General features: G+C 31.7%; 2 protein-coding genes and 2 non-coding genes across 4 annotated transcripts; 3 read left to right on the top strand and 1 right to left on the bottom strand.

The window, feature by feature from the left end:
* Positions 1 to 13,575: 13,575 nt before the first annotated feature.
* Positions 13,576 to 13,649, bottom strand: TRNAV-AAC (transfer RNA valine (anticodon AAC)). Its single transcript has one exon. It is a non-coding gene; the product is annotated as a tRNA-Val (tRNA).
* A 1,923-nt stretch (positions 13,650 to 15,572) lies between these two features.
* On the top strand, positions 15,573 to 18,287 carry LOC126660911 (transcription factor bHLH18-like). Its single transcript, XM_050354628.2, has 4 exons — positions 15,573 to 15,717; positions 15,808 to 16,287; positions 16,749 to 17,120; positions 17,632 to 18,287. The coding sequence occupies exons 1-4, from the start codon at positions 15,682 to 15,684 to the stop codon at positions 17,704 to 17,706; spliced, it is 963 nt and encodes a 320-aa protein (XP_050210585.1). The 5' UTR covers positions 15,573 to 15,681; the 3' UTR covers positions 17,707 to 18,287.
* Positions 18,288 to 20,016: 1,729 nt separating this feature from the next.
* On the top strand, positions 20,017 to 20,090 carry TRNAV-AAC (transfer RNA valine (anticodon AAC)). Its single transcript has one exon. It is a non-coding gene; the product is annotated as a tRNA-Val (tRNA).
* A 330-nt stretch (positions 20,091 to 20,420) lies between these two features.
* Positions 20,421 to 22,970, top strand: LOC126661395 (protein TUNICAMYCIN INDUCED 1). Its single transcript, XM_050355240.2, has 3 exons — positions 20,421 to 20,611; positions 20,803 to 21,165; positions 21,995 to 22,970. The coding sequence occupies exons 1-3, from the start codon at positions 20,492 to 20,494 to the stop codon at positions 22,817 to 22,819; spliced, it is 1,308 nt and encodes a 435-aa protein (XP_050211197.1). The 5' UTR covers positions 20,421 to 20,491; the 3' UTR covers positions 22,820 to 22,970.
* The last annotated feature ends 1,864 nt before the right edge of the window (positions 22,971 to 24,834 follow it).

Genomic DNA, 24,834 nt, shown 5'->3' with positions numbered 1-24,834 from the left:
AATCCAACCCAAAAATATTGGTTTGATTTGATGTGACAAATCTATAGTTTGGTTAATTTTGAAATTTTAACTATTTTTGGTTGGTAGTTTTCGGCCGTTGGACTAATAGAAATTTTATTAACTAATAGGTGGAAGTATGTGATTGTAAATGAGTTAGAATGTATTTAGATTCAACCATCATCTAATAACTACTATTAGTTAATAAGTGGTTGAATCCTCATACTTATAAACTCTTCATTTTTGCATTGTTTTAGTAATATAAGATTATCTTAACACTACAACTCCCCAATGTAACCGGAATTGACATCCGGTTGTCACTTTAAATTAAAAATTCTCTGAAACTGAAATTTATATTTTACGCTGTGATAACACTTGACCGAGCTGCTGGAAATGAACATCCAGACATATAGAGTTGGCCATGAGCGAATCGGCCCGATAAAATCCAGCCCGGAACTGGTCAAATCCAAAACTGGAGCAAAACCGGCTGGGAACCGTTGAAGACCCGGTTTAGGGCCTATTCCAAATCGATTCGAGTTGAAGTTGTTATTTTAAATCAAATTGAACTAATTTTATAACAAACTATAAAAAACACAATAAATGATTTAGTTTTGTTGTTTTTTAATTACTAAAAGAAAGAGTGCTTATAAAAAAAAAAATTAAATTCGGGACTTTGACAAAATGCTGCTCAAAACTTGTACATTTTGGACTTTAATCAAAATCTACTCAATTTGATTTTTTTTTTTAATTTGATTAGCATAAAAATTTAATTAATGTTTTTACTATTAAAATCAAACTAAATCAAAAAAAAATTATTTTTGGCTTAATGGCACCAAAAATCATAAACTTTAGTGTGTTTGGCATATTTAATACAAATTTTCAATTTTTGCAATTTCAGACAGAAACTTTCAATTTTTGCAATCCGAGCTACCGATTGAAATTCCAATCTCAGACTGCCTATGTGGACGTCGGAGCTGCCACATTGTATCATTTCTCTTCACGTATTAAACTCACCGTTTTGTGGAAAATGCTTCAAAAAGAAAAAAAACGACACCGTTTTATGCTTACCAAATTAACCCTAACTTTATTTTTACCATCTTCTTTCTCTCGTTCTGAGCCCTAGCCGTTTCTTGTTTCTCCACTAAATAGAAAATTAGGTCTTCTCTTCTCCTTAATTAGGTCAAATTGATTTCAAAAATTAGTTCTTCGTTCTCGATTTTTTTTTCTTCTAACTGAAAGATCATTTCCTTTCCTTTCTTTAATGTCGGACCGTAAACGATTGTTTTGCACATCTAGCGATTTTCACGTAGGATCTATTGTAAGAGGCACGAATGAAATATTCTCGTCCGCCTCTTCTACAAGCTCAATTCATGTTAAGGAATGTCAACATGAAACAAGAGCTATGTAGTACGATTCATATACTGATAAGGACCCCGACATGAGATTTTGGAAATGCCCATACAGACGGGTAAGTAAAAATTTATTAACTCTTTTGTAGTAAAATATTTTATGATTGCGAGTTTGTGAAATATTTGTTTGCTTAAAAATGAATTGGGTTTTACTTCTGGTAGTTTGATGATTACGACTTTATGGAATGGGTTGATCCAGAAACTCCAAAGTATTTGGAAAAGCTACTTGTGAAGTTTTCGAAGAAAAAAGAGATGTTAGAAGGGGAACTGACATTGTCAAAGCAAAACGAAAGGAATTTGGTGAACAAAGCTGAAGTTGGTTCAGCGATAGCCAGAGCCTCTAGAGATATTGTGAGCACCATGTCAATTCAAATTAGGGAAGTTGAAAAGACGGCAGTTGATTTGCAGAGAAAAAAAGTGGAGCTTGTGGAAATGAATACATTGTTTGATAAGAAGGTGGATAATTTGAATGAAGTGAAAGTCAAATTAGTTCGGGAAAGGAAGAAATTGAATGCCAAAGTGAAGAAACTGAGAATGACTTGTTGCTTTTTTTCCATCATGTTGGCTGCGTTCATGATTATCACAGCGAGAATGACATTTTAACATCTTTATTTATTGTTAATGGCTTAATTAATTAGTTTGAACATCTGTTAGTTTGTGATGTTGGTTGAACTTATTTTGGCTTTGTAATGTTGTTTAGTTTTGGCTACCTTGTAATTTAGTTTGAAGATTGTTATATTATTTGGTTTGTGATTCAATCACCTGTCTCATTGTATGTTATGTTTATAAACTTCAACATTTTAGTTGTGTTAAAATTCACCTTCTATTAGATTCTTACAGATAAGCTTCAGCCCTGACTTGTAATTCACAGCACCAAACAATTACTTATGATGAATAATGATCTCACATAAAACAATATGCTTGAACAATACTTGTAATTCACAGCAATAACCTAATGGAAATTACTGCAGGTTGGAGCTTAGACTGTAAACTAAAATGCAGGTTGGAGCTTAATGTATTAAACCTAGAATGATAAACTGAAGAGAACCAAATACATGTAACAAGGGGACGCTGCTATTAACAAGCATTGATTAATTACATGGATTTTCATTTGAATCTCTATGACAATTCAACAACTAAAAACAACAGCCTGGTCATATAAAACAGTTTTGTATTAACAAGCTGTTCATCTCCAACTATAAACTACTTACTTATGTATTAACAAAATGTTCATCTACAGCTATAAGTTAATAACATTCAAAACCAAGTTGCTGCATTACGAAGATGTTCATCTACAGCTACAAAATTACAGCATATCAAAATATACTTCAAAAGCAAAAATGAGTCTTCTTTTGTCCTTTAATGGACATTAGTATAACATGCTTTGCCAGCTTGCCCCTTTTCTTTTCCTGTACTGCTCTGGCTCTTTTCTTTTTAGGCCTACCAGGCATCTTTTTATAAGTATGGGGTTTAATTGGGTACCCCTCAGCTGAAGGCCACATTGTTTTCCATTTAATGGCTCAATTGCAAACTAATAGGCTTCAATATATCGTTGGACCGAGTAGTATGAGTCCACAAACTGACTTGGATCTTTATTTGACCAATGGAAGTATAAACAGTAAATAATAAACATCAAAGTACAAAAAGCAAGTGAAACTAAGTATACATAAACAGTAAACAATAGATGTTACAATTCAGTTAAAAATTTACCTTTTATTGATCGCTCATAAAACTCCATCTGTAACCTTCTTTAATCCCTAGTTCTTCGCGCATGAGTTGCAAAAATCATGTCCAATAATATCCGTTCTCACTCTCTACTACTGCCCAACAAATAGGAATCATTTGATTATTTCCGTCCTTAGCAACGGCAGTCAACAGAGCCCCACCCAAAAAAGTCTTCGAGAAGCAACTATCGAATCCGATAATTGGTCAACGTCCACTGAGAAATCCTTTCTTTAACGCACTAAAATCGACAAAAAACCCTTTAAAAACAGAATCATCACCAAGTAGAATGTTAAATCTCCCTTCTCGGTCAACCCTCATCAACTCGTCTTTGTAAGACCGTAACATGGCATAATGCTCAAATATTGTCCCTTTAAGAAGCTCTAGGGCCTTCCATTTAGATCGATAGCATTTCCATTTTCTTACTTTCAAGCAATACTTCTCAAGAAAGTCATTCTATAAATCCTTTGTTGTCCAGTTTGGATCTATTCTAAGTCGGTTAATATAGTCCTTCGCAATCCGGACATAAGTTGCTTGGCGATTTTTGATATTTCGAGCACATAAGTGCTTGCTTTCCAGTCTTCTGACAGAAAAATTTGCTTCATTCTTAATCATACTGCCAAAGAAATTCCAGGGGCAGCCACTTTCACATCTCATTTCAAGTTGGAAACTATTAGTTCTCAACGTTTGTATATTACAGCCATTAATTATAGCCCATCTTTTCATAACCTCTTTGCATTGATATGCACTTTCAAATCTCATGCCAAGCTTCAAGTTGAACTTTTTAGGATCGCATAGGATCATATACAACCTTTCTTTTCTTCTTTTTAGTTTTTAGCTCACCAAGCTCATCATCGCTGCTATTTGAGTCCACATCACCATCAGAATCCTCAAAATCACTTTTATATGCACTTTGTAGATCAACACAATCCATAGCATCATGGCTCTCATTTGGCGGACTATTGAGCCGTGTCGACCTTTCATTCCCTCTTACACTATTTGCTTCAAACACAACAACTTTTACCCTCTTGTATTTAGTTGTTTCTACCCTAGCTTGAATATATTCCTCACCATTAGAAAGCTCATTGTCCTCAAGACCGTCACCAGTATCACTTTCACCAACTGGAACATAGTTAGAATCTATTTCACTATCATAATTTGTGGACCTCAATGTTAACATTAACATCATTTTCATCTCTCACATTCTCAACATTTTCATCTCTCACATCTCTCACATTCTCAAGCACATTCTTTTCCCCATAAGTAACTACAGACCCTTCTCGTTCATCACACAGAGCCCCTTCCCTTTCAGCAAGCCCAGTCCTTTCCCCTTCAACATATAATTAGAAAAATCATAACTATCCTTCTTTCCCTATGAACTGCAACATTTCCATTAGATCACACTCTTTTTGTAATTCTCTAAACACAGACGATAGTTTCGCACCAGGGACTTAATAGTATAATTTGAACTTACTATATCCTAACTTCCTAATGTCATCTTCAAAATTCAGCAACTTAACCTTATCAATATCAAACCCATCATTATACTTAACATGACCCTTAAAGTACACTGGTTGACCACCAATTTTCACAAAGTATCCATTGAAATTGTAATACACACCAAAATTAAAAATCTCTGTTACCTGTGCCATATTATATGTCTCTGTTATCTGTGGAAAATTAGAAAGTCTCCATTTCGAACTCCCAATGGCAGCGGAGTACTAAAAAAGCGAACCAACATAAGTATTGTAGTTTCTGTTTTCAATTTCTGATTTTCCCTAATTGTAGAAGAGAAAAGAACACTAATTTCTAGTTTATCCTAATCGTAGAAGAGAAGAACATGTATGATCAAATTCTGCTTTATGGTTTCATAATCATGGAGAAGAGAAGAAACAGTTAGCGCTCAGAACGAGAGAAAGAAGATGGTAAAAATGAAGTTAGGGTTAATTTGATAAGCATAAAACTGTGTCTTTTTTAGAAGCATATTCCACAAAACAGTGAGTTTAATACGTGGAGAGAAATGATGCAACGTGGCAGCTCCGATGTCCACATAGACAATCTCAGTTCGGAATTTCAATCGGTAGCTCAGTTTGCAAAAAATTTGAAAGTTTATGTCTGAAATTGCCAAAATTAAAAGTATGTGTTAAATATGCCAAACAACTAAAACTTATGATTTTTGGTGTCATTAAGCCTTTATTTTTTTGATAAATCTGACTATTAATTTATAATTTCAAATCGTATCTAAATTTTTCGGTTCAATTTTTTTATCAATTTCAATTCAATTTTACACATGTAATATCTTGAATGTTCGCAAAGTTGCCTATGAAAGTTGTAAGTTAATTTACATGAACCCTAAGATCTTTGAACAACATGATAATCACAAATAGACTAATATAAAGGAGAGGTAGAAGAATACCTCCTTCCATAGCGATTACGAATGCGGAATAATAAAATAAACACTATAATGAAGAGTTTCGGTTTCTCTCCTCTTGCCTATATATCTTTTAGTTATGTGTTTGTTGGTGTGTTTTTGTGATGGTCCAAAAGCACTATATATAGGAGAAGAGAGGACCGAAATTCCAATTAGGGTTTCCCCTAAAACTTAATCTCAACCGTCCATCAAGGTAGAGTCATAATTGGAAAAGATCTCCTATTTAATAACCAAATCAATTAGGTATATCTTACTTCCTATAGAAAATAAGATTCCTAATTAGACCACATTACGGGAAAGGAAATAGGCTTGAGGGTCAAGTAAGGACTTTTAAGGTATTTTCTTACAGTCTCCCACTTGGTCTTTAGGAATATTCATTAATATTTTCATTAGAAATCATAAGGAGCGCATAAAAAGATAAACCTGTCTTTAGTCGGTTGTCATAAGTGCCTTGATTAATCTAGTAGTTAATGTGAGTCATGGCGGTTACATCATTTTGCAACATGCTTCCTTCCATGTACCACGTCATTAACAACTATCATAATTAGGCCATTATCAGGAGTTTTCATAATGGTCCCATAATGTCTTAAAAGACGAATTCTGTTATCGTTAGTCCAAAAAATAATATGTGTACACAATGGAAAACAGAATGAAAAAGATGTAGAATTCTATTAAGAGCTCAATAATAAATGTCAAATACAGACATAATAAATGGTCAGAAAAGTAATAACTAGGAGCTATCTTCAAGGCCCATACTTTCAGTGTGTTTCTGAAAAGGCTTTGGAGGTAGTCCTTTCGTAAATATGTCTGCAACCATATCATTCGTGCCTAAGTGATGAATGACAAACTTTCCTCTTCTAACATCTTGTTTCAGTGATAGATATTTAAGGTCCATGTGTTTGGCTCCCTTAGATATCCGATCATGCTTGGAGAATTGGATTGCAGCATTATTGTCACAGTAAATAGTCAAAGGCTTAGAGATAAAGCTCAAAGCCCCGAACTGAGAGACAAAATTTCGCAACCATGCTCCTTGATTTGCAGCCTCAAAACATGCCACATATTCAGCTTCCATAGTAGATGTATAGAGCAACTCAGATTTCTGGCTTTTCCATGATATTGCACCTCCAGATAAGAGGTACACATAGCCAAGAGTGCAGTGTCTAGAATCTAAACATCCACCAAAATCTGAATCAGAAAATCCAACCATCTGTAGATGTGTTGATTTTCTATATGTGAGCATGTAATTTCTTGTTCCTTTTAAATATCTCAACACTTTCTTTGCAGCTTTCCAATGAGCGAGTCCTGGGTTACTCTGAAATCTGCCTAACATGCCAACTGCATGGCTAATGTCAGGTCTCGTGCAAACTTGTGCATACATCAAACTCCCAACAAGTGAAGCATAAGGATAACTTTCCATTTCTTTACGTTCCAATTCATTCTGCGGACATTGATCAAGATCAAGTTTGTCTCCTTTATGCAATGGAACAACACTAGAAGAACATGTCATCATGCCAAATCTTTCAAGAACTTTATCAATATAGGCTTTCTGAGACAGTCCCAAAATTCCAAGTGATCTATCACGGAATATCTCTATTCCAATCACATAGGATGCCTCGCCCATATCTTTCATTTCAAAGTTCTCAAATAAGTAACGCTTAGTCTCATGTAAAAGACCAAGATCACTACTGGCCAATAAGATACATACAGTACCAAAAATATGAACTTACTCCCACTGATCTTGAGGTATATACATGGATCAACAATGTTTTCCTTAAAACCAAAAACAGTAATGGTTTCGTCAAACTTTAGATACCATTGCCTCGAAGCTTGTTTCAGTCCATATATTGATTTCTTAAGTTTGCAGACCATGTCTTCCTGACCTTCGATAATGAAGCCTTCAGGTTGACGCATGTAGACTTCTTCTTGCAAGTCTCCATTAAGAAAGGCGGTTTTCACATCCATTTGATGTAACTCGAGATCATAATGAGCTACTAATGCCAAGATAATTCTAAGAGAGTCTTTCCTGGACACTGGGGAAAAAGTCTCAGTATAATCAATGCCTTCTTTCTGATTAAAACCTTTGGCTACAAGTCTAGCTTTATGTCGTTCAATATTGCCATTGCAGTCGCATTTGGTCTTGAAGACCCATTTACACCCGACTGGCTTATGTCCTGTAGGCAATTGAACAACGTCCCAGACTTCATTTTCAGCCATAGATTTTAATTCATCTTTCATGGCATCAATCCATTTATTAGAATTAACATCTTTAAGGGCTTGTTTGTATGAAATCGGATCTTTAATAATCCCAATATCAGATTCTACTTGGTAAAGCAAGTAATCATCAGAAATAGCTGATCTTCTCTCACGAGTAGATCTTCTTAATGCTGGTTCCTCTGGTGCTTCAGCCATATGATCATTATTGGCAATAATCTCATTATGGAGTTGTGGATCATTGTTTGGGTATTCCTCATTGTCAATTTGTTCGACAATTCGGAGATTTCCAACACCTTTCGGAATTAAGGGTAAAGGGATAGGTACCCTTATTTCCTGAATGATCACATCTTGTACTTTATCACTCCCACTGATTTTGCTATTTTCATAGAATCTAGCATTTCCGGTTTCAACAATTCTTGTACTATGGTTGGGACAATAAAACCTATATCCTTTGGACTTCTCAGGGTAACCAATAAAGTAACCACTGATCGTTCTGAAGTCCAATTTCTTTTCATGTGGGTTATAAATTCGAGCCTCAGCTGGGCATCCCCAAATTTGGAGATGTTTTAAACTAGGTTTCCAGCCTTTCCACAGTTCAAAAGGGGTCTTTATAACTGCTTTGCTAGGAACCCGATTTAAAATGTAAACAGTTGTTCGTAAAGCATCCATCCACAAAGATATTGGTAAATTGGCATGACTCATCATGGATCTAACCATTACCATATAAGTACGATTTCGCCTTTCAGCTACACCATTCTGCCATGGAGAACTAGGCGTTGTGTATTGGGCAACAATTCCAAGTTTTTGGAGAAGTTTTGCAAAAGGTCCAGGATGTTGTCCTGTTTCATCATACCTTCCATAAAATTCACCACCTCTATCTGATCTTATGATTTTCACTTTTCTATCTAATTGCCTTTCAACTTCAGTTATGAACACTTGTACAGCGTCCACAGACTGAGATTTTTCATGCAATAAATAGAGATAACAATAACGTGAGAAATCGTCGATAAAAGTAATGAAATACTTCTCACCTCCAAACGTTGGAACGTCGAAGGGTCCACAAATATCTGTATGTATGATTTCAAGAAGCTGTGTACTTCTTGTGGCTCCTTTCTTTGTATGTTTAGTTTGCTTTCCTTTAATGCAATCTACACATGCTTTATGATTGGTAAAATCAAAACTTGGAAGAATTTCATCTTTTACCAATCGCTTTATTCTTTCACTGGAAATGTGTCCCAGCCTTTTATGCCACAAGAAATAAGAGTCGTTTTTAGACGACTTATGTTTTGTTTCAACATTAGTATGCAGGGTGAGATGGGTTTCAGAAATTTGACTAGCAAGATTAAATCTATAAAGTCCATCAATTAGAATTCCAGAACCAATACGGCTAGAATTTAAAAATAAATTAAAACAACCATCTCCATGATTAACTTTAAAACCAGCACTATCAAGTTTACTTACTGAAACTAAATTACGAGAAATAGATGGAACATAAAGAGTTTGAAATAAATCTAACTGAAATCCACTATCCAAAATAAGACGATAAGTGCCAATAGCTTCAACTGGCGCTTTGTCTCGGTTTTCCATAAATAAAAAGTTTTCACTTGGGCTTATGGTTTGGGTCGTAAGAAATCCCTGCATGGAATTTGAAACATGAACATTAGCACCAGAATCAATCCACCAAGCATGAGAGGTAACATAAGAAAAGTTTGATTCAAAAAAGCTTACGAAACCCATGGGGTTACCTTTCTTTTCGAACCATTCCTTTCGTTTTTGGCAATCTTTCTGAAAGTGTCCAGGTTTATTGCAAAAATTGCACCTGCCATCTTTCTTTGCCTTCTTCTCTTTTGATTGATTAGAATCATTCATTTTGGGTGGTGCTCTTTTATGGCTTGAGTTATGCCTTTTCCCAACTTTAGATCCAGCTCCTTGGACAAGATGTGCAACCTTAATACCTTGTTGGTTTAGCCTGCCCTCTTCTTGAACCAATTTATTAGCCAACTCATTCACCGTCCATTTATCCTTAATGGCGTTGTAATGAATTTGGAAAGGTCCATACTGAGAAGGCAAAGAATTTAGGATAAACTGAACGAGAAAAGAATCGTCCACCATCATTCCTAAATTCTTTAGTTTTGCCGCAAGGTTCGTCATCTCAATGACATGATCATGCATTGAGAGTGTGCCATCAAACTTTATGGTTGTAAGATCTGTCATAAGTTTCCCCGCAAGGGATTTGTCTGCAGTCTTAAACCGATCTTCTATTACTTGTAAATAATCCTTAGCATTTACCGATTTAGGTAGGGAAGTTTTGATGTTGCTAGCAATTGTCATACGTAAAAACATAAGGCTCAATCTGTTAGACTTCTCCCAAGCTTTATGGAGAGCTTTTTGTTCATCATTACTTGTTTCTGTAAGAGGAGTTGGCTCTTCAATTTGAAGAGCCAAATCCAGATCAAGTACTCCCAAGGTGAATTCAACTTTTTCTTTCCATTCTGATAAGTTGATTCCCGTGAGAAGTGGGACAGATGAGACAGATGATGACAAATGCGCAGGAAAAGATGCTCCAATTTGTAGAGATAAAATAAATTTTAAGGCACTCAAAACATAAACAACACATAAAATTCGAATATATATGACAAGAAAATATAGTGCTCCTGTGGGACGTCACTATAAATTCTACAAATAATACCATTAAGAGTCATTATATATATTCATCGTGCATAATTAAGTAATATATTTACTCTAATTAGACATAAAAAAAATCTGTGGATTTTCTTAGTCTATATATACATTACTTCTTTATTATTAATCAAAATATAATTTTTAATTATCTGTGGATAATTAATTAATTCATATATTGACTAATAAATCATAATAATGGTAATATAATAAAATTATAATTTATAGTCTGTAATTGAAGTTTACAGCATAATTTAACACATTAAGTTTCTTTAATATGAACCTCAGTGAATACAGTTCATCAGTTATAATGTATACAACAATAAATTTAAAATTGACAATACCACGTACACAATTCAATTAGAAAGTAAATTAATGTTTAAGTTCTATTTTGAATTTGCAATTTGATTCATATGCATGCAGAGTCATAAAAAATATGACTATATATATATAAAGTTTAATAAACAGTTGTTTATATTTTGTTTTACTTTCATCATTAAAACCATTAATGTTACCAACAACTATATTATACACAGCTACCATAAATTAAAATCAAGGCCAATTAAACAATAAGATAAACAAAAAATGGTAAAGCACAACATTACAATTGTTTGCACTTGATTATTCATTAGCAGTTGCCGAAAAATAATAATAATAATAATTATAAAACAAAAAACAGTGATGTCATAATGTTCCGTCTGTCATTTAGATTAAGTGCAAATACCTTAGATAATTTATAAATTCTTGCACTAATAAGGCGATCATTAAAACAGAAATTTTACAATTGATTGTATAAAATTGATTATGACAATTTAAGTCTATTTTATTTTATGGACAATCATGTGTTCGATAACCTAAGCTCTGATACCACATGTAAGTTAATTTACATGAATCCTAAGATCTTTGAACAACATGATAATCACAAATAGACTAATATAAAGGAGAGGTAGAAGAATACCTCCTTCCATAGCGATTACGAATGCGGAATAATAAAATAAACACTATAATGAAGAGTTTCGGTTTCTCTCCTCTTGCCTATATATCTTTTAGTTATGTGTTTGTTGGTGTGTTTTTGTGATGGTCCAAAAGCACTATATATAGGAGAAGAGAGGACCGAAATTCCAATTAGGGTTTCCCCTAAAACTTAATCTCAACCGTCCATCAAGGTAGAGTCATAATTGGAAAAGATCTCCTATTTAATAACCAAATCAATTAGGTATATCTTACTTCCTATAGAAAATAAGATTCCTAATTAGACCACATTACGGGAAAGGAAATAGGCTTGAGGGTCAAGTAAGGACTTTTAAGGTATTTTCTTACAAAAGTGACTTAGCACCGACTGGGATTAAAATTTATAAATATACACAACTATTTTAGTAAACTATTTTAGCAAGCAAACATGGGTTATTGCATTCCAACTATGACTTGGGTTTGTCATTGTTGTAATCCTCAACAGAGTATTAGTGAAAAACAACGTACTTATTCCTGCAAGCAATTAGAATGTCCTTCCTATTAACACGGAGTTATCAAAATACATTTTAAAAGTAAACATTATATTACAAATACATTTTAAAAAATACAAATTAGATAATTTGTTAAATAATATAAGTTCATATTTCTATTTTCAATTGCATTTGAAACCACAAATTAATATATAATTGGATCTTGAAATCCGTCAAATTGTGAAAACTTTAAATCTAACTTTTTTTATTAATAATAATAATTAAATCTTCGCTCCATCAATATATTAATAGAAAAAATAACAATATTACGAGAAAAGAAATTAGATTTCAAAACTATTTTTATTAGATTCTTAATTTTAGGTATTCTAGTTCGATTTTAAAGGTTGACAATGATCTTAGTTTAATGCTAAAGATTGCCCGACTGACATGTGATAATTTTTATTAAAGTTATAATTTTTGAAATTATACGCATACAACTATGCAAATAAAATAGAAATTTAGAAAGATGGATGTTTATTTTTTTAATTTATCACTAAAAATACTAAAATATATGTAAATTGAATCATTAACGAAATTGAATTACAATTTCTATAAATTGTAATAGCATCGACCAAAATAAAAAATAGTAATTGATTTAATAAGAAGGCCAAAAAAATTGTTGAATAACAAGCTATTTTAAATTAAGAGTGACTATATAAAAATAATTTTTTTTTTTAACAAAGGCTTATCTTCATTAATAGAATTGTCAGAATTACAAAAATATGTGACTCCTCAACAAGCTGAGTGAGCCAGTCTAGAGAAAATGATGATACTGCAAAAACAGTCATCCACAAGGGCTTATTAATCACCAATGGGTCACCCAATTATAGTAGCAACGCATTAAGAAAAACTATCACCCAAATAAATCTATCATCATTAAAAGAAGAACTTCTGATGTCATGAAATGATGATAGTCTCTGAATAACAGCTCCTCTATCAACGTTTGAAATCTCAATGCTTCGGCCACAATTAAAAAAGCCAAACTCCTGCCAAGATAAAATTATTCTGCCAACTTGCCAATGCATCTTCTATAGTTACTTTATTAATTTCTAACAAATTAAAGGTTACTTTATCCATTTTTCACTGTTAGATGAAATCATTTTCATATAACAGTAAAATAGATAAAATAAACAAAAATAAAGTAACTATAGAAAAGCCATTAAATATATACAAAATAATTGTTGCCATAAAGTTTTATTTTATTTTAATACTTATTGATTATTTAATAAACTATCAAATAATTATATATAAGTAATAGGTGTTTTTTTTCTCATAAGTAACTATAAAATAACCATAAAATATTGATTCATCATCCTTTTAGTTCTAAATATTGAGATGATATAATTTTAAATCAATGCGTTCCATATAATTGTAGAAAAAAATTATCATTGTTGTTAATGTTTCATAAAAAAATATAGTATATAATTGCTAAAAATGGTAATTTCATTATGTAAAAGAATAGTGTCAAAATTATGATATAATATTTAACTATATAAAAATATTTTATTTATCAAAAATTGATTTAAAAAGAAGGCCAAAAACAATTGTTGAATAACAAGCTATTTCAAATTAAGAGTGACTATACAAAAATATTTCATTCATCAAAAAATTGTTAATTAAATGGCTTCGCCCGGGTTCGAACCGGAGACCTTCAGTGTGTTAGACTGACGTGATAACCAACTACACCACGAAACCTTGTTGTGACCAAGTGAAATTATCTTGTTTAGATAGGTAAAGTAAAGTAAAAATATTTATACAACTAATATATTTATGAGTATACAAAATTATACTCCGTAAAATAGTGCTTTTCAGCTTTCACAAAAATTATAAAATTCATTAATTATGTTTATTTTATATAGTTTGATAATTTTATTTTAAATTAACAATAAATATTATTTTTTTATTTTTATGTAACAAAAAGTGGCTATTTTTTATTTATGAGACAAAAAAAGCATAAAATTATTATTTAATTTTAAAATATACTTTTAAGTCCAAAAACTTATCTGTTTTCTTGTCAACCGTACATAACTTATAGTACTACTTTCTCTAGCAATGGAATATAAGTGTACACATCATGTTTAATTTTCAACCCATATCTATATTAAATCATGAACCGACCACTTTATGGGTCGGCTTTCCGGGTTGCACCGACTCTAACACATAAAACTTCCAAGTGTGTACCAACATAGCTCAGCTGTAATTATACTATTGGCTAAAAAAAACCCCAAAAGTCAATAGAAACTTCTATAAAATTAAACCAACTAACTAATGATTATTATCACTAATATGATTTTCAATGAAATCATGCTGTGAAATATAGCAAATTCACATGGGATCAAATTTATTTAATCACTAATTGGCTAATTAAGTCTTGCTTGAAAAATAATTGGGTTTTATGGAATGCAGCAAGATATTAATAAAAAGGATTTGATTGAGATATGAAAGGTGGAGACAATTTTTTTTCTTTCTCATTAGCTAAAACTATGAAATGAGAATTTCAACTCTAAGTTGGTAATGTTTCTCATTAAAGTCCACAAGACAACAAAAAATGGCTTGTATTAATTTGTCAGCAAACTAGGAATGTGTAAGTCGAATTAAACCGGACCAAATTCATTCGGTTCAAAATTATAATTTTTAAAGTGTTTTGATTCGATTTATTTTTTTTTTTTAAAAAATTTACAATCTAATTCATTAATTTTATAAATTAAAACAATCATATTAAGAATATGTATTGGTTTGACATAAATTGCTTCCATGGATTTTTTTAATTAGTTCAGTTAGGAAAGACGGATTCCATAATTTTAATTGAATTAAAGTTTTGATATAATTATTTTAACTCGTCAAAATTAACAGATCAGTCTGTTAATATTTTTAAAATTATATTTGTCAAAATGGTTAAAATATGAATAAAAGAAATTATTTTCCAAGTTCAAAATTTTCATATCCTTATAACAAAATTCTATTTCAATTTTAAAAATAAATTTTTTAGTTTGATTCGGTTCGAGTTGATTTGAAGTGAATCACAACCCTGAGCAAAACCTACATTAAAATACTCCTAGCCTTATTGATGACAAAGAAACACATAGGGGTGAACACTGAGCATTCGGTCGGTTTTATCGAAATTGAACCGACATTCCTTAACCGAATTAACCGTTCGACTGAATAGTAACAGAACCAACTAAATAAGATTCTTTAACCAAAAATCGAACCGACCAAAATAAGATAGGAAAAAAATTACAAAAACAAACCGACCGAATAGGTCGGTTAATTCAGTCCATTCGGTTAAAACCGACAAATTATGAGAATTTTTTAAAAAATTTAAAAAAAATTATAAAATTAGGTTAATTCGATAGGTTCGATTAATTTGAATAATTTAAAATTCAAATCGAACCGATAACTGAATAACCAAATATTTTTATCTAAAAACCGAATTAACCATTTAAGTAAATTTGAACCGACCAAAATTCACCAGTTCGGTCAGTTAGGTCGAATGATTTTTTTCCTCACCCCTAGAAACACATAGCCTGTTCACATCATTGTGAGAATGAGAAAGTGAGATGTTGGACTTATTATATAGGTTGGAAAATACTTTATAGTAGAAGAAAGACTCTCCTAATTTAGTGGAGATTTGATTAAGAGAGCTATCTTTAATTAGTTGGGTATTATTCAAAAAGGTAATTAGAGTTCTCCATTTTATTAATTTCAATCATAAACAAAGCTTTCTCCAATGGAGATTTCTTCCATTAGTGGGTTAACAGAAATGGTAAGCAACTTCAATTATTTTTTTTCTTTAAATATAGAGACATAATTATATTTATATATTAGGTATTAATTTTCTCATGAATTTCTATAGGAAATGGAGGAGCCAAGATTTATTGACCAATGGCAAATGAACTCACTTGATGAATTAGGGTTACTACCACTAGTAGCTCATGCATTTGGAGATACCATGCAACCAAATTTCAATCTCAAAAATTCTTCTATGGACACATTTTCTCATCTTTCAAGACCCACAAAACAACTTAAACCAAATGATAATCTAAATGCTAATTTGCCCCCTAACTTTCTTTCTTTTTCCAATTCTGCCCCTACAAATCATCAAATTAAGCCTAAAGAAGAAGCACATGCAATTTTATCCAATCATATGATGTTTTCTCAAGGTAATTCTTTTGAGAACCAAAATTATGTATTGAAGGCTTGCCAAGGAGCTAAGAGGATCAACAATGGTAGAATTTCTCAAAGCCAAGATCATATTATGGCGGAAAGGAGAAGAAGAGAGAAGCTTAGTCAAAGATTCATTGCTTTATCTGCTATAGTTCCTGGCTTAAAGAAGGTAATTTTTAAGCTTAAATATTTTTGAGGGTACTGATCTATACATTTTTTTTTACAAAAATCGAACTTCCAGTTTTTCAACAACAAAAGGTTACTCAATTAATTCCGACCAATAATTGCTAGTGTGACTGACGGATTACCTACATGGTAAAGTTGGATATCTAACAATCCGTCAGCCACATAGACAATTATTGGCCAGAAATTGATTAATGCAACCTTTCGTTATTAGGAACATGAAAATTCGATTATCAAAATGTTATAAATAAAATTTGGATAATCATTTTTCCAAAAGTATATAGTTTAGTAACTGCAAAAATATTTAACCCTAATATTTTACTCTATCTTTGAATCTTGATTTTTTTGACTAAGAGTTACTTCTTGATTACATGATAGTCTCCTAAAATTTTAGTCACTAATAATTTACAAATAGTTGCAATGTGAAAATAATATTTACTTTTTCAGATGGATAAGGCTTCAGTTCTTGGAGATGCAATAAAATACTTGAAACAATTGCAAGAAAAAGTTCAGAAACTAGAGGAGCAAACACAGAAGAAAACAATGGAGTCAGTAATAATTGTGAAAAAATCTCAACTGGTTTTTGGTGAAGAAGACAATAATTCTTCCTCAGATGAAAGTTTTTCTTTTGAAGAACCATTACCAGAAATTGAAGTAAGAATTTGTGACAAACATGTCCTTATAAGAATTCATTGTGAGAACAAGAAGGGAATTTTGGAGAAAACTATTTCTGAAATTGAGAAATTTCAGCTTTCTGTTATTAATACTAGTGTTCTCACATTTGGAAGCTGTGCTCTTGATGTTACCATCATTGCTCAGGTAATTACATTCTATTTTATACGGAAACTTATCGAGTTTTATATTTTGGTGTTTTCATTTATGTTTATGGAAACACTACTGAGTTATATGCTTTTTAAAGTTCGGTTACCGTTTCATTTTTTTAGATTTTGATGACCTAATCCAACTTTAGTTTTTCTCAAAATGCGAGGTTACAATTGTAATTTTAGTCAATAATTGCTTGTGGCGACCAAAAAATTAAGTGCCATATAATTTTCTATCGATCATATATAAGTGATAAAATGAAAGTTGGATTACAAAATTAAAAAAAATGAAATGATAACTGAATTATAAAAAATTATAGTTCAATAACCGCAATTTTTTTAACCTCATTGCGAAATTCCATAATCTATTATGAGAAAAGAAATTCAAATTGTTTTTCAGTATTTTTCTTTCCGTGCAATATAGACTAAAATTGTCTTTCAAGAAACTTTATGTGGATATGTTTTAAGCTATATAAAACATAATAATTAACTTTAGAAAGAATTTGCAGATGGATGTTGAATTTAACATGCCAGTGAAGGATCTTGTCAAGAATCTACATTCAGCTCTCAAGTTGTTCATGTGAAGAAGACCCAATCAAGAACTCAAGAAAATAACTTAATTTCTTGAAATTCAAGAATCATTTTCTTGATATCAAGAAACCCTAATTTCTTGAATTCTTGAATTCAAGAATCACTATTAGAATAAAATTTTCTCATCTATAATTAAATTAAGTTTTACAAGGCCTGAAAAGCTCCACCACCATGGATCATTTCTAGTAATTAAGCTATGTTTGCTGTGTGATTAATTAATTTTGCAGGAATGTTTTTATTTTTTTTGCATGGCTAACTAATAATAAATTAGTGACCATGTTTAATACATTCCTGTTTTAAAAGGGTGATTTCACACGGCTTGTTTGGGCTTTTTTTTAATGGGGGGTTGATGATTCAACTGAACATGTTATTTTTCTTGTTCTATACCTAAAAAGTTGTTGAACAAGTTATTTTTAGGTGTGTAGACAAACAGGCCTTTATTTGTAGTGTGTTAATTTCTTGGTCAATGTTGTTTTAGAGGGATCTATATGTTGTTTGAGCCTCTTTTTTCTTTGTAATTTGTAATAATTTGGTTGGTCTTAAATCTTAATGGAATGATTATGACTTGCTAAAATTTCCCTGTTCCAATTATGGCTGTGTTCCAAATTAATTAGTTTATATTGATTTATGTAAATGAAAAGAATTTCATTTTTTTGATTATCTATAATACCTTAAGTGATTTAAATTCAACATTCTATCCTTTTTTATTAAATAAATGGCTAGAAATAACTATAGAGATGCATGTAAAATTATATTTTTATATTAAAATTATCAAAAGAGTTGATAGTCCACATGTTATTTAAATATTATCTTCCTTATATGTTACCAATCCATCAAATTTATTATGATTATTATCCAATTAGACTACTTAGGTACTATTAAATTGAACCAAGTATAATATATAGTAGTTGTTTGTCTATTTATTATCTAACCTAATTAATCAAATGCAAACTCGCATTTCACATGAAAGTGTAATATTTTTACTTGTATGTATTGCATGTATACTAAAGTTGATTGTTTTATTAATGGCAGTTATAAAAAAATCCTCGATTTTAAAAAAAAATTACAAATCAGTTTTTTTATTTTTTTGGGCACAATTAAATTCTTGTGTTTTTAAAATTGAATAATTAAATTTTTGTTGTTTTAAAATCGAACAAATACACCCTTTTAATTTACTTTTGGCACACTTACCCCCTCAAATTTTTGATAAATATTTTAAACATTAAAATTATTTTTGAACTTTTTTCCTATATGATTATGAGAGACATGTCAGCTATATATAGTGTTTCTAATGGTGTAGGACGAAAGGGGTTATTTGTTATATTTTAAAACAAAAATGACTTAATTATATCCTAAAAAATCAAAGGGCTGATATGTATTTTTATGAAAACTACGAGGGTTTTTTGTATTTTTGACCTTCATTGATTAATAAATTATTATATTACCTAATTGATAGTGTATTCCTTTATTAATTATTTGAATTGATATGATAGGCTTAATGGATTACCTAGAAGATAGACATGACAAACAAAATACATCTCTTTCAAATTAATTGAACATAAATGAGAAGTGATTATTAAAATATTAAACAAATTAATTAATCTAGATGTATAATGCTATCAATATGAAATGATATAGAAGTAATATATTAAAGTGATTAATTTTCTACTATTTTTAATTCCATGTCTGCATAGTGCATACTTATAAATTTATAATATATGGAGACAATAATATAGATATTTGGATTTTATCTACTAATGACTTTTATGTTCCTAATCTTAATATATTACTTATATATGATACATGTTCTGTGATCATTCATAATCCGTATTACTCAATCCAAAAAATAATAAGAATGGGCAGATCGATATTGCTGACTTTTGGGTGCTGATCTACTCTAGTTTCAAAAGGTTACCGTACATTACTTTTTTTAGGTCAAATCCATTCATAATGATTAACGTACAAAATAAAAGAAATTATATTATAAAAATTAAACATATCATCTTTCAAATTTAAAAATAAATAAAAAACAATCAAAATACAAATAAAAAAAAGAAAAAAAAAATTAAGAACATGAATCTCATTAAAAGTGTCTTTTATTCGTCAAGATGAACAAAACTTCAACGGAGCGAGGATCTTGACTTACCACGGTCCGATTTTACCGACGATTCACTTGATCCGTTGATTCCTAACATTTTTAATCATTTTCAATGAACTTGCAAAGAGGTAGATGATATAATCACATCAAAAATTCTTGGATCCTTCCCTAATTATATACATTGTTTCTAATTATTTATCAATAAGGTTTCGTGGTGTAGTTGGTTATCACGTCAGTCTAACACACTGAAGGTCTCCGGTTCGAACCCGGGCGAAGCCATATATTTTAATTTTGGCGAACGACGCCGTATCTTTTGCGACTTCCATCAGTTAAAACGGCGTCGTACAATTACAAAAACAGAAATAACTAACAGCATCTGAAAAAATAAAAACAACACTGAGAAACCGTTAAAATCTGCGAAAATTTATGACACCCATAAAAATTTCTTCCACGTCATCGCAACGCAAATCCTTAAACATAAACCAATCAAATTTCTCTTGCACATCACTTTCTCTCCTCCCATTGGCTCCTTCACTCCACGTCATCACCACCTAGATCTTCCTCCACTCCTCCAGAATCTTCTCTATATATTTATAAACCAAAAAATAAAAATAAAAAATTTAAAGATCAATTCAATTCAATCCAATTTGTTTCTCTTCTCCTCCTCTCTATTCATAACAATGGCTTCTTCCACTGCTAATTATCTATCAGCCTTAATTTTCATCTTATTTACAACTCTGCCATTCTCCTCTGCTCTTCTCTCCTCTCCTAACATCAACTCTCCTCCTAAAGCTATTTCTGTAAGTTTTTCTGATTTTCTTGTTTTTTCTATTTAGCGAAATCGACATTTAAATCGCAACGTATAATGTTTGTGGTGATCTAATCTCATATTACATATAAAATCCTAAATTTCCGCGCTTTTCCGAGCAATTTTGATGATATTAAAACCCCCAAGTTAATTTAATCATGTTGATTTTTTTGGGAATTTCAGGATTTGAAGGAGGCAATTGTAAAAGGATTAGGGTTTCAAGCGGATGATTTTAAGATATCAGGGTTTGATATAAGAGATGCATTGGTAGGACATGCAGTGGCATATGAATTTGACATTGAAGTAGATAATCAGGTGCTTCCGTTTAAGTTATTGGAGGATGTAAATAGATGGGAATTTGTTGATTTGCCAATTTTTAGGGTTCAAGAAGATGAAGGAGCTGTTGGCATTGGTGATGATGGACACGGGTTAGTGGAGCGGAAACGGAATCCGGATAACGGGTTGCCGGTTTTGGCTCCGTTTCAGCTTGCTGGACCTATGGAGATCTGGATTCAGGATGCTAAGGATATGCGCATTTCGTTGCCGGTATGTTTTTTTAATCCTCTCTTTCAAATTATTAGTTGATTTAATTGAGTTTAATTCATGTGTGTGAACTTTGTTTGATTTTGAATGGGAAAGTTTATGGCTTTTGGTGGATGATTTGATGATTAGAGAGTTGATTATGGATTATTTTGATGATTTATTGTTAAGATATTAGGATTGGCAAAAATTTAAGATTGTTTTGATTATCATATAACTATGGGAGATCAAAATCCGAACCAAATCGATAAATTTGGTTTACTTTTACTTGATGGTATCAAAAAAATCGGGTTTATTTTTCCGGTTTTGGAAGTTATGTTTTTCGATCAAGTTTTGTTACAAATTAAATTGAAATATAAACCACATTGACTAGTTTTGTTTGGTTGAAATCTTTTAAATCCTTTGTAAATTTAATTCGGCTGGATGCATTTTATGGTTTGTTTCGAACTGAATGCAGACCCTTGATTGCATACGCATTCAAAATATCATATGAATTTTTGATTTGCATATATGATATGTGCAACCAGAACACTATCCCGATGGCCTCTGATATTGGAATTAGTATTATGGATTAAGGGCATTATGCAGTGTAATGATAGTAAATAATAGTTCATTATCAAGTCGATTAAGCCATAGCATTTTCCGATTTAATGGTGAGGATTTTAATTGCATAGTGAGGTTCATTGATTTTTATTTGCTTTTGTAAATCTGTTTCTTGTACTTAATTGATATGTTGTTCATTGTAGCTTTATAGACTGAATTGAGGTTAGTTAATTTCTCATTTAATGTGATATTTATTTGTATTAATTATATATATGTCGGTTTGCCATTGCAGCATGATGTGGATGCGGGTGTCCTGAAGAAAGTAATATTAGCAGATGGCGCTGTCGTTACAGTCGCGGGTGCTAGATCAGTTAGCCTACGCCACCCGATTGATCTCCCGTTACCCCTTAATCGAACTCAAAACGGTTTTGCCTCTGGTCTTCTAGCACTTGCGGAGCACCTCCGCCGTGCTTCTCACACAGAAGAAGCTCCACCCTTATCCCTCCGCATTGTTGGTCCCACCTCCCTCACTTCTCCGTCGTCATCATCATCATCATCTTCCAGAAATAGGCTCAAGCTAAGACGCCTCGCGCCAGGTCTCGTAGAGTTATCCTCACCAGCAAAATCTCAACCAGCCGATGCTCTTGCGCCTGTTGATTTCGGAGAAGGAGCAACTATACTCACTCCGAAACATTTCACCACAATGTGGCCTTTCGCTTCTCTAAACGGCTCCAATGCAAATTTGGTCGGTTTCGAAAAACTGCTCGCTTCCGTCTTGGGTCCGAAGGCAAACAAGAAAGGCTCATTTAAATTAGTAAAAGCCGATGTGTCGACACAGACATTCGTGAAGATCGGATTTGAAGCTGAAAAGAAGTTGAAAGAAGGAGACGGTTTTGATTCTCCGAGTTTTCCGGAATGGAGAACGAAACCCGAGTCTGTCAGGATGCATTTCGAGGTCCTGGCTAAGGTTGATGGTGAGAAGATCGTACCGGAGAAGGTGATGCAGGTGAACCCTGTGATTATTGAAGATACTGTGGCGCCTAATGTGCTTTTGGGGAATGTGTCTATGTCTAGGGTCCCTATTGTTCATCCACCATCAAATCCCTTCACCTTGTAAGTTGATAGAGAGGGGTATGGTTTTGTCCAACTTTTTGGAAGATGCAAAAAAAATTTCTTTTGTTTTTTTCTAGTTAAATGATGAGGAATGTAAATTGTAAAGAAGAAACTGTGCATATAAGTTATATAAATATAAATAATTTTATTGAAAATCAGTTTCTAGCTTTATATTAATCAATAGGATTTATGAGATATAAGTGTCCAAATCAGCTAAAATGTTTTGGAAAGATTCAGAAAAGGATTATTTATAAATCAATTTAGCTCCTATACGAATTCTTAATTGTGGTCTATACAATTTTGTTCACGACAATTAAACGTACTCATATATAGTTAGAAAACGTTAACTAGTTGATCACGGTTATATTCATGTTCGTTCGAGTTTGGTTTGTTTAAACTATTAACACAAACTGAATTTTTATGAACCGAATATCGAACTGCTCGTGAGCAACTTGGTTTTTTACCGTCCTAAATATAAAATGTAATTTTATATATGTAATAGAGGATAGATGTAAATGTTCAAATAGAATAGAAAAATTGAATCCTTCGCAACCTGAATTGCACTTCAACAGTAAGTAAGAAAGGTACGATACTTATGATAAGCCTACCAGCAACTGTCCAGCCCATCTTATGTATAATTTGGAATTCAAATTCAGGAATAATTTTAAAATATTAAACTTTTGCAATTTTTATTAATTTTAAGTAAAATTATAACCCATCAACTTTAATTTAATTTGAATTTTTAATTTTTAAGTAATGAGACGAAACATGTGTTGCTTGGTTTTATAACTTTCTTGTAATTTACATTTTACAATTAGATTACCATTAATATGATTATTTAAATCTGACTAAAATAAATAAAATCAATTTATTTAATAGAATTGATAAGAAAAAATTACAAACATTTAGATCAAAGCAAAAATTAAATTTTAATACACACACACACACACATATACTGACGAAGGCAGACTAGAATTTCAGATAGGGCACAATTTAATTAAGGTTTAATGTTTTAAAAAATCTCGATCTTTAATCCCTTTTTCATTTTATCCCAACGTTCTGAAATCGCCAATTATACCAAAATTCACAGTTTTAGGTTTCAAATTGTATTCAATTTTTTAAAGGGAAAAGGGTCCAATAAACCCCTAACGTTTGGGGTATATATCAAGTAGCCCCGTAACGTTCGGAAAGGTGCAACGAGGATCCTAACGTATTCAAAACGTATCATCGAAACCCTCCTTACAAAAACCGTTCCAAAATAACAACGCAGTCTATTTTTGCGAACGTGACTCATTCGTTGCTGACATGTAAATAATAAGGAAAAAAGTCTATAATTAACCCCCATTTCCAGTTTTCCCACTTGATTGCTAAAAAGTTAAAGGATTTCTTATTACTTTTTTCCATTCAATCTCTGCCACAATTACACATCAACACCTTCCATCAACAAAAACACCATGAAAATCCAAATAAACAAAAAAAAGGTAATCTTCTTCAGACTTCAATTATTTTCTCAGACTGCATTCTTATTACCAATTAGCCACAGGCCCGCAGCCATTCAAGAACAACACCAGAAAATATGCCTTCTAAAAGGGACACCCTAAACAAATTACCCAAAGCATTTTCAAAATTGAATTGAGTATAATCATCCGTCCTTCATCGGTGTATTTTACAATGAAGTAAAATGCAGGAACAAACGTTAAGTTGATTATGTGGCTCGCATCGGAATCACCACTCCTTCCACCAGCACGACCACCACCTCTATCAGTCTCCTAGGTAGTACATTCTTTTAACCAAACTAGTTTCGCATTACGTGCTATGCACGTGACTCGTAATGTAACTCGTTAATTAACATATTAGTAAATTATTATAATTATATCAATTTTTTATTTATAATTAATATTAAATTAGTTAAGAATTTTTGTAAAAGTAAATATAATATATTCGGTTATTAAATTTTTTTCTATACTGAATTTATTATTCTTTTGGTTTTATAATAACCATATACTTTTTATAATAACC

This window comes from Mercurialis annua, linkage group LG8, assembly GCF_937616625.2.
Source record: "Mercurialis annua linkage group LG8, ddMerAnnu1.2, whole genome shotgun sequence".
Lineage (NCBI taxonomy): Eukaryota > Viridiplantae > Streptophyta > Magnoliopsida > Malpighiales > Euphorbiaceae > Mercurialis > Mercurialis annua.
This window is presented reverse-complemented; position numbering and strand designations above follow the sequence as displayed.

Bases quoted from the DNA above. Each gene is read 5' to 3' on its own strand.
- LOC126660911 (XM_050354628.2), top strand. From the start codon at position 15,682: ATGGAGATTTCTTCCATTAGTGGGTTAACAGAAATG. The intron at 15,718-15,807 runs GTAAGCAACTTC...GAATTTCTATAG, and splicing joins TTAGTGGGTTAACAGAAATG to GAAATGGAGGAGCCAAGATT. The intron at 17,121-17,631 runs GTAATTACATTC...AAGAATTTGCAG, and splicing joins ATGTTACCATCATTGCTCAG to ATGGATGTTGAATTTAACAT.
- LOC126661395 (XM_050355240.2), top strand. From the start codon at position 20,492: ATGGCTTCTTCCACTGCTAATTATCTATCAGCCTTAATTTTCATCTTA. The intron at 20,612-20,802 runs GTAAGTTTTTCT...TGGGAATTTCAG, and splicing joins CTCCTCCTAAAGCTATTTCT to GATTTGAAGGAGGCAATTGT. The intron at 21,166-21,994 runs GTATGTTTTTTT...TTGCCATTGCAG, and splicing joins ATATGCGCATTTCGTTGCCG to CATGATGTGGATGCGGGTGT.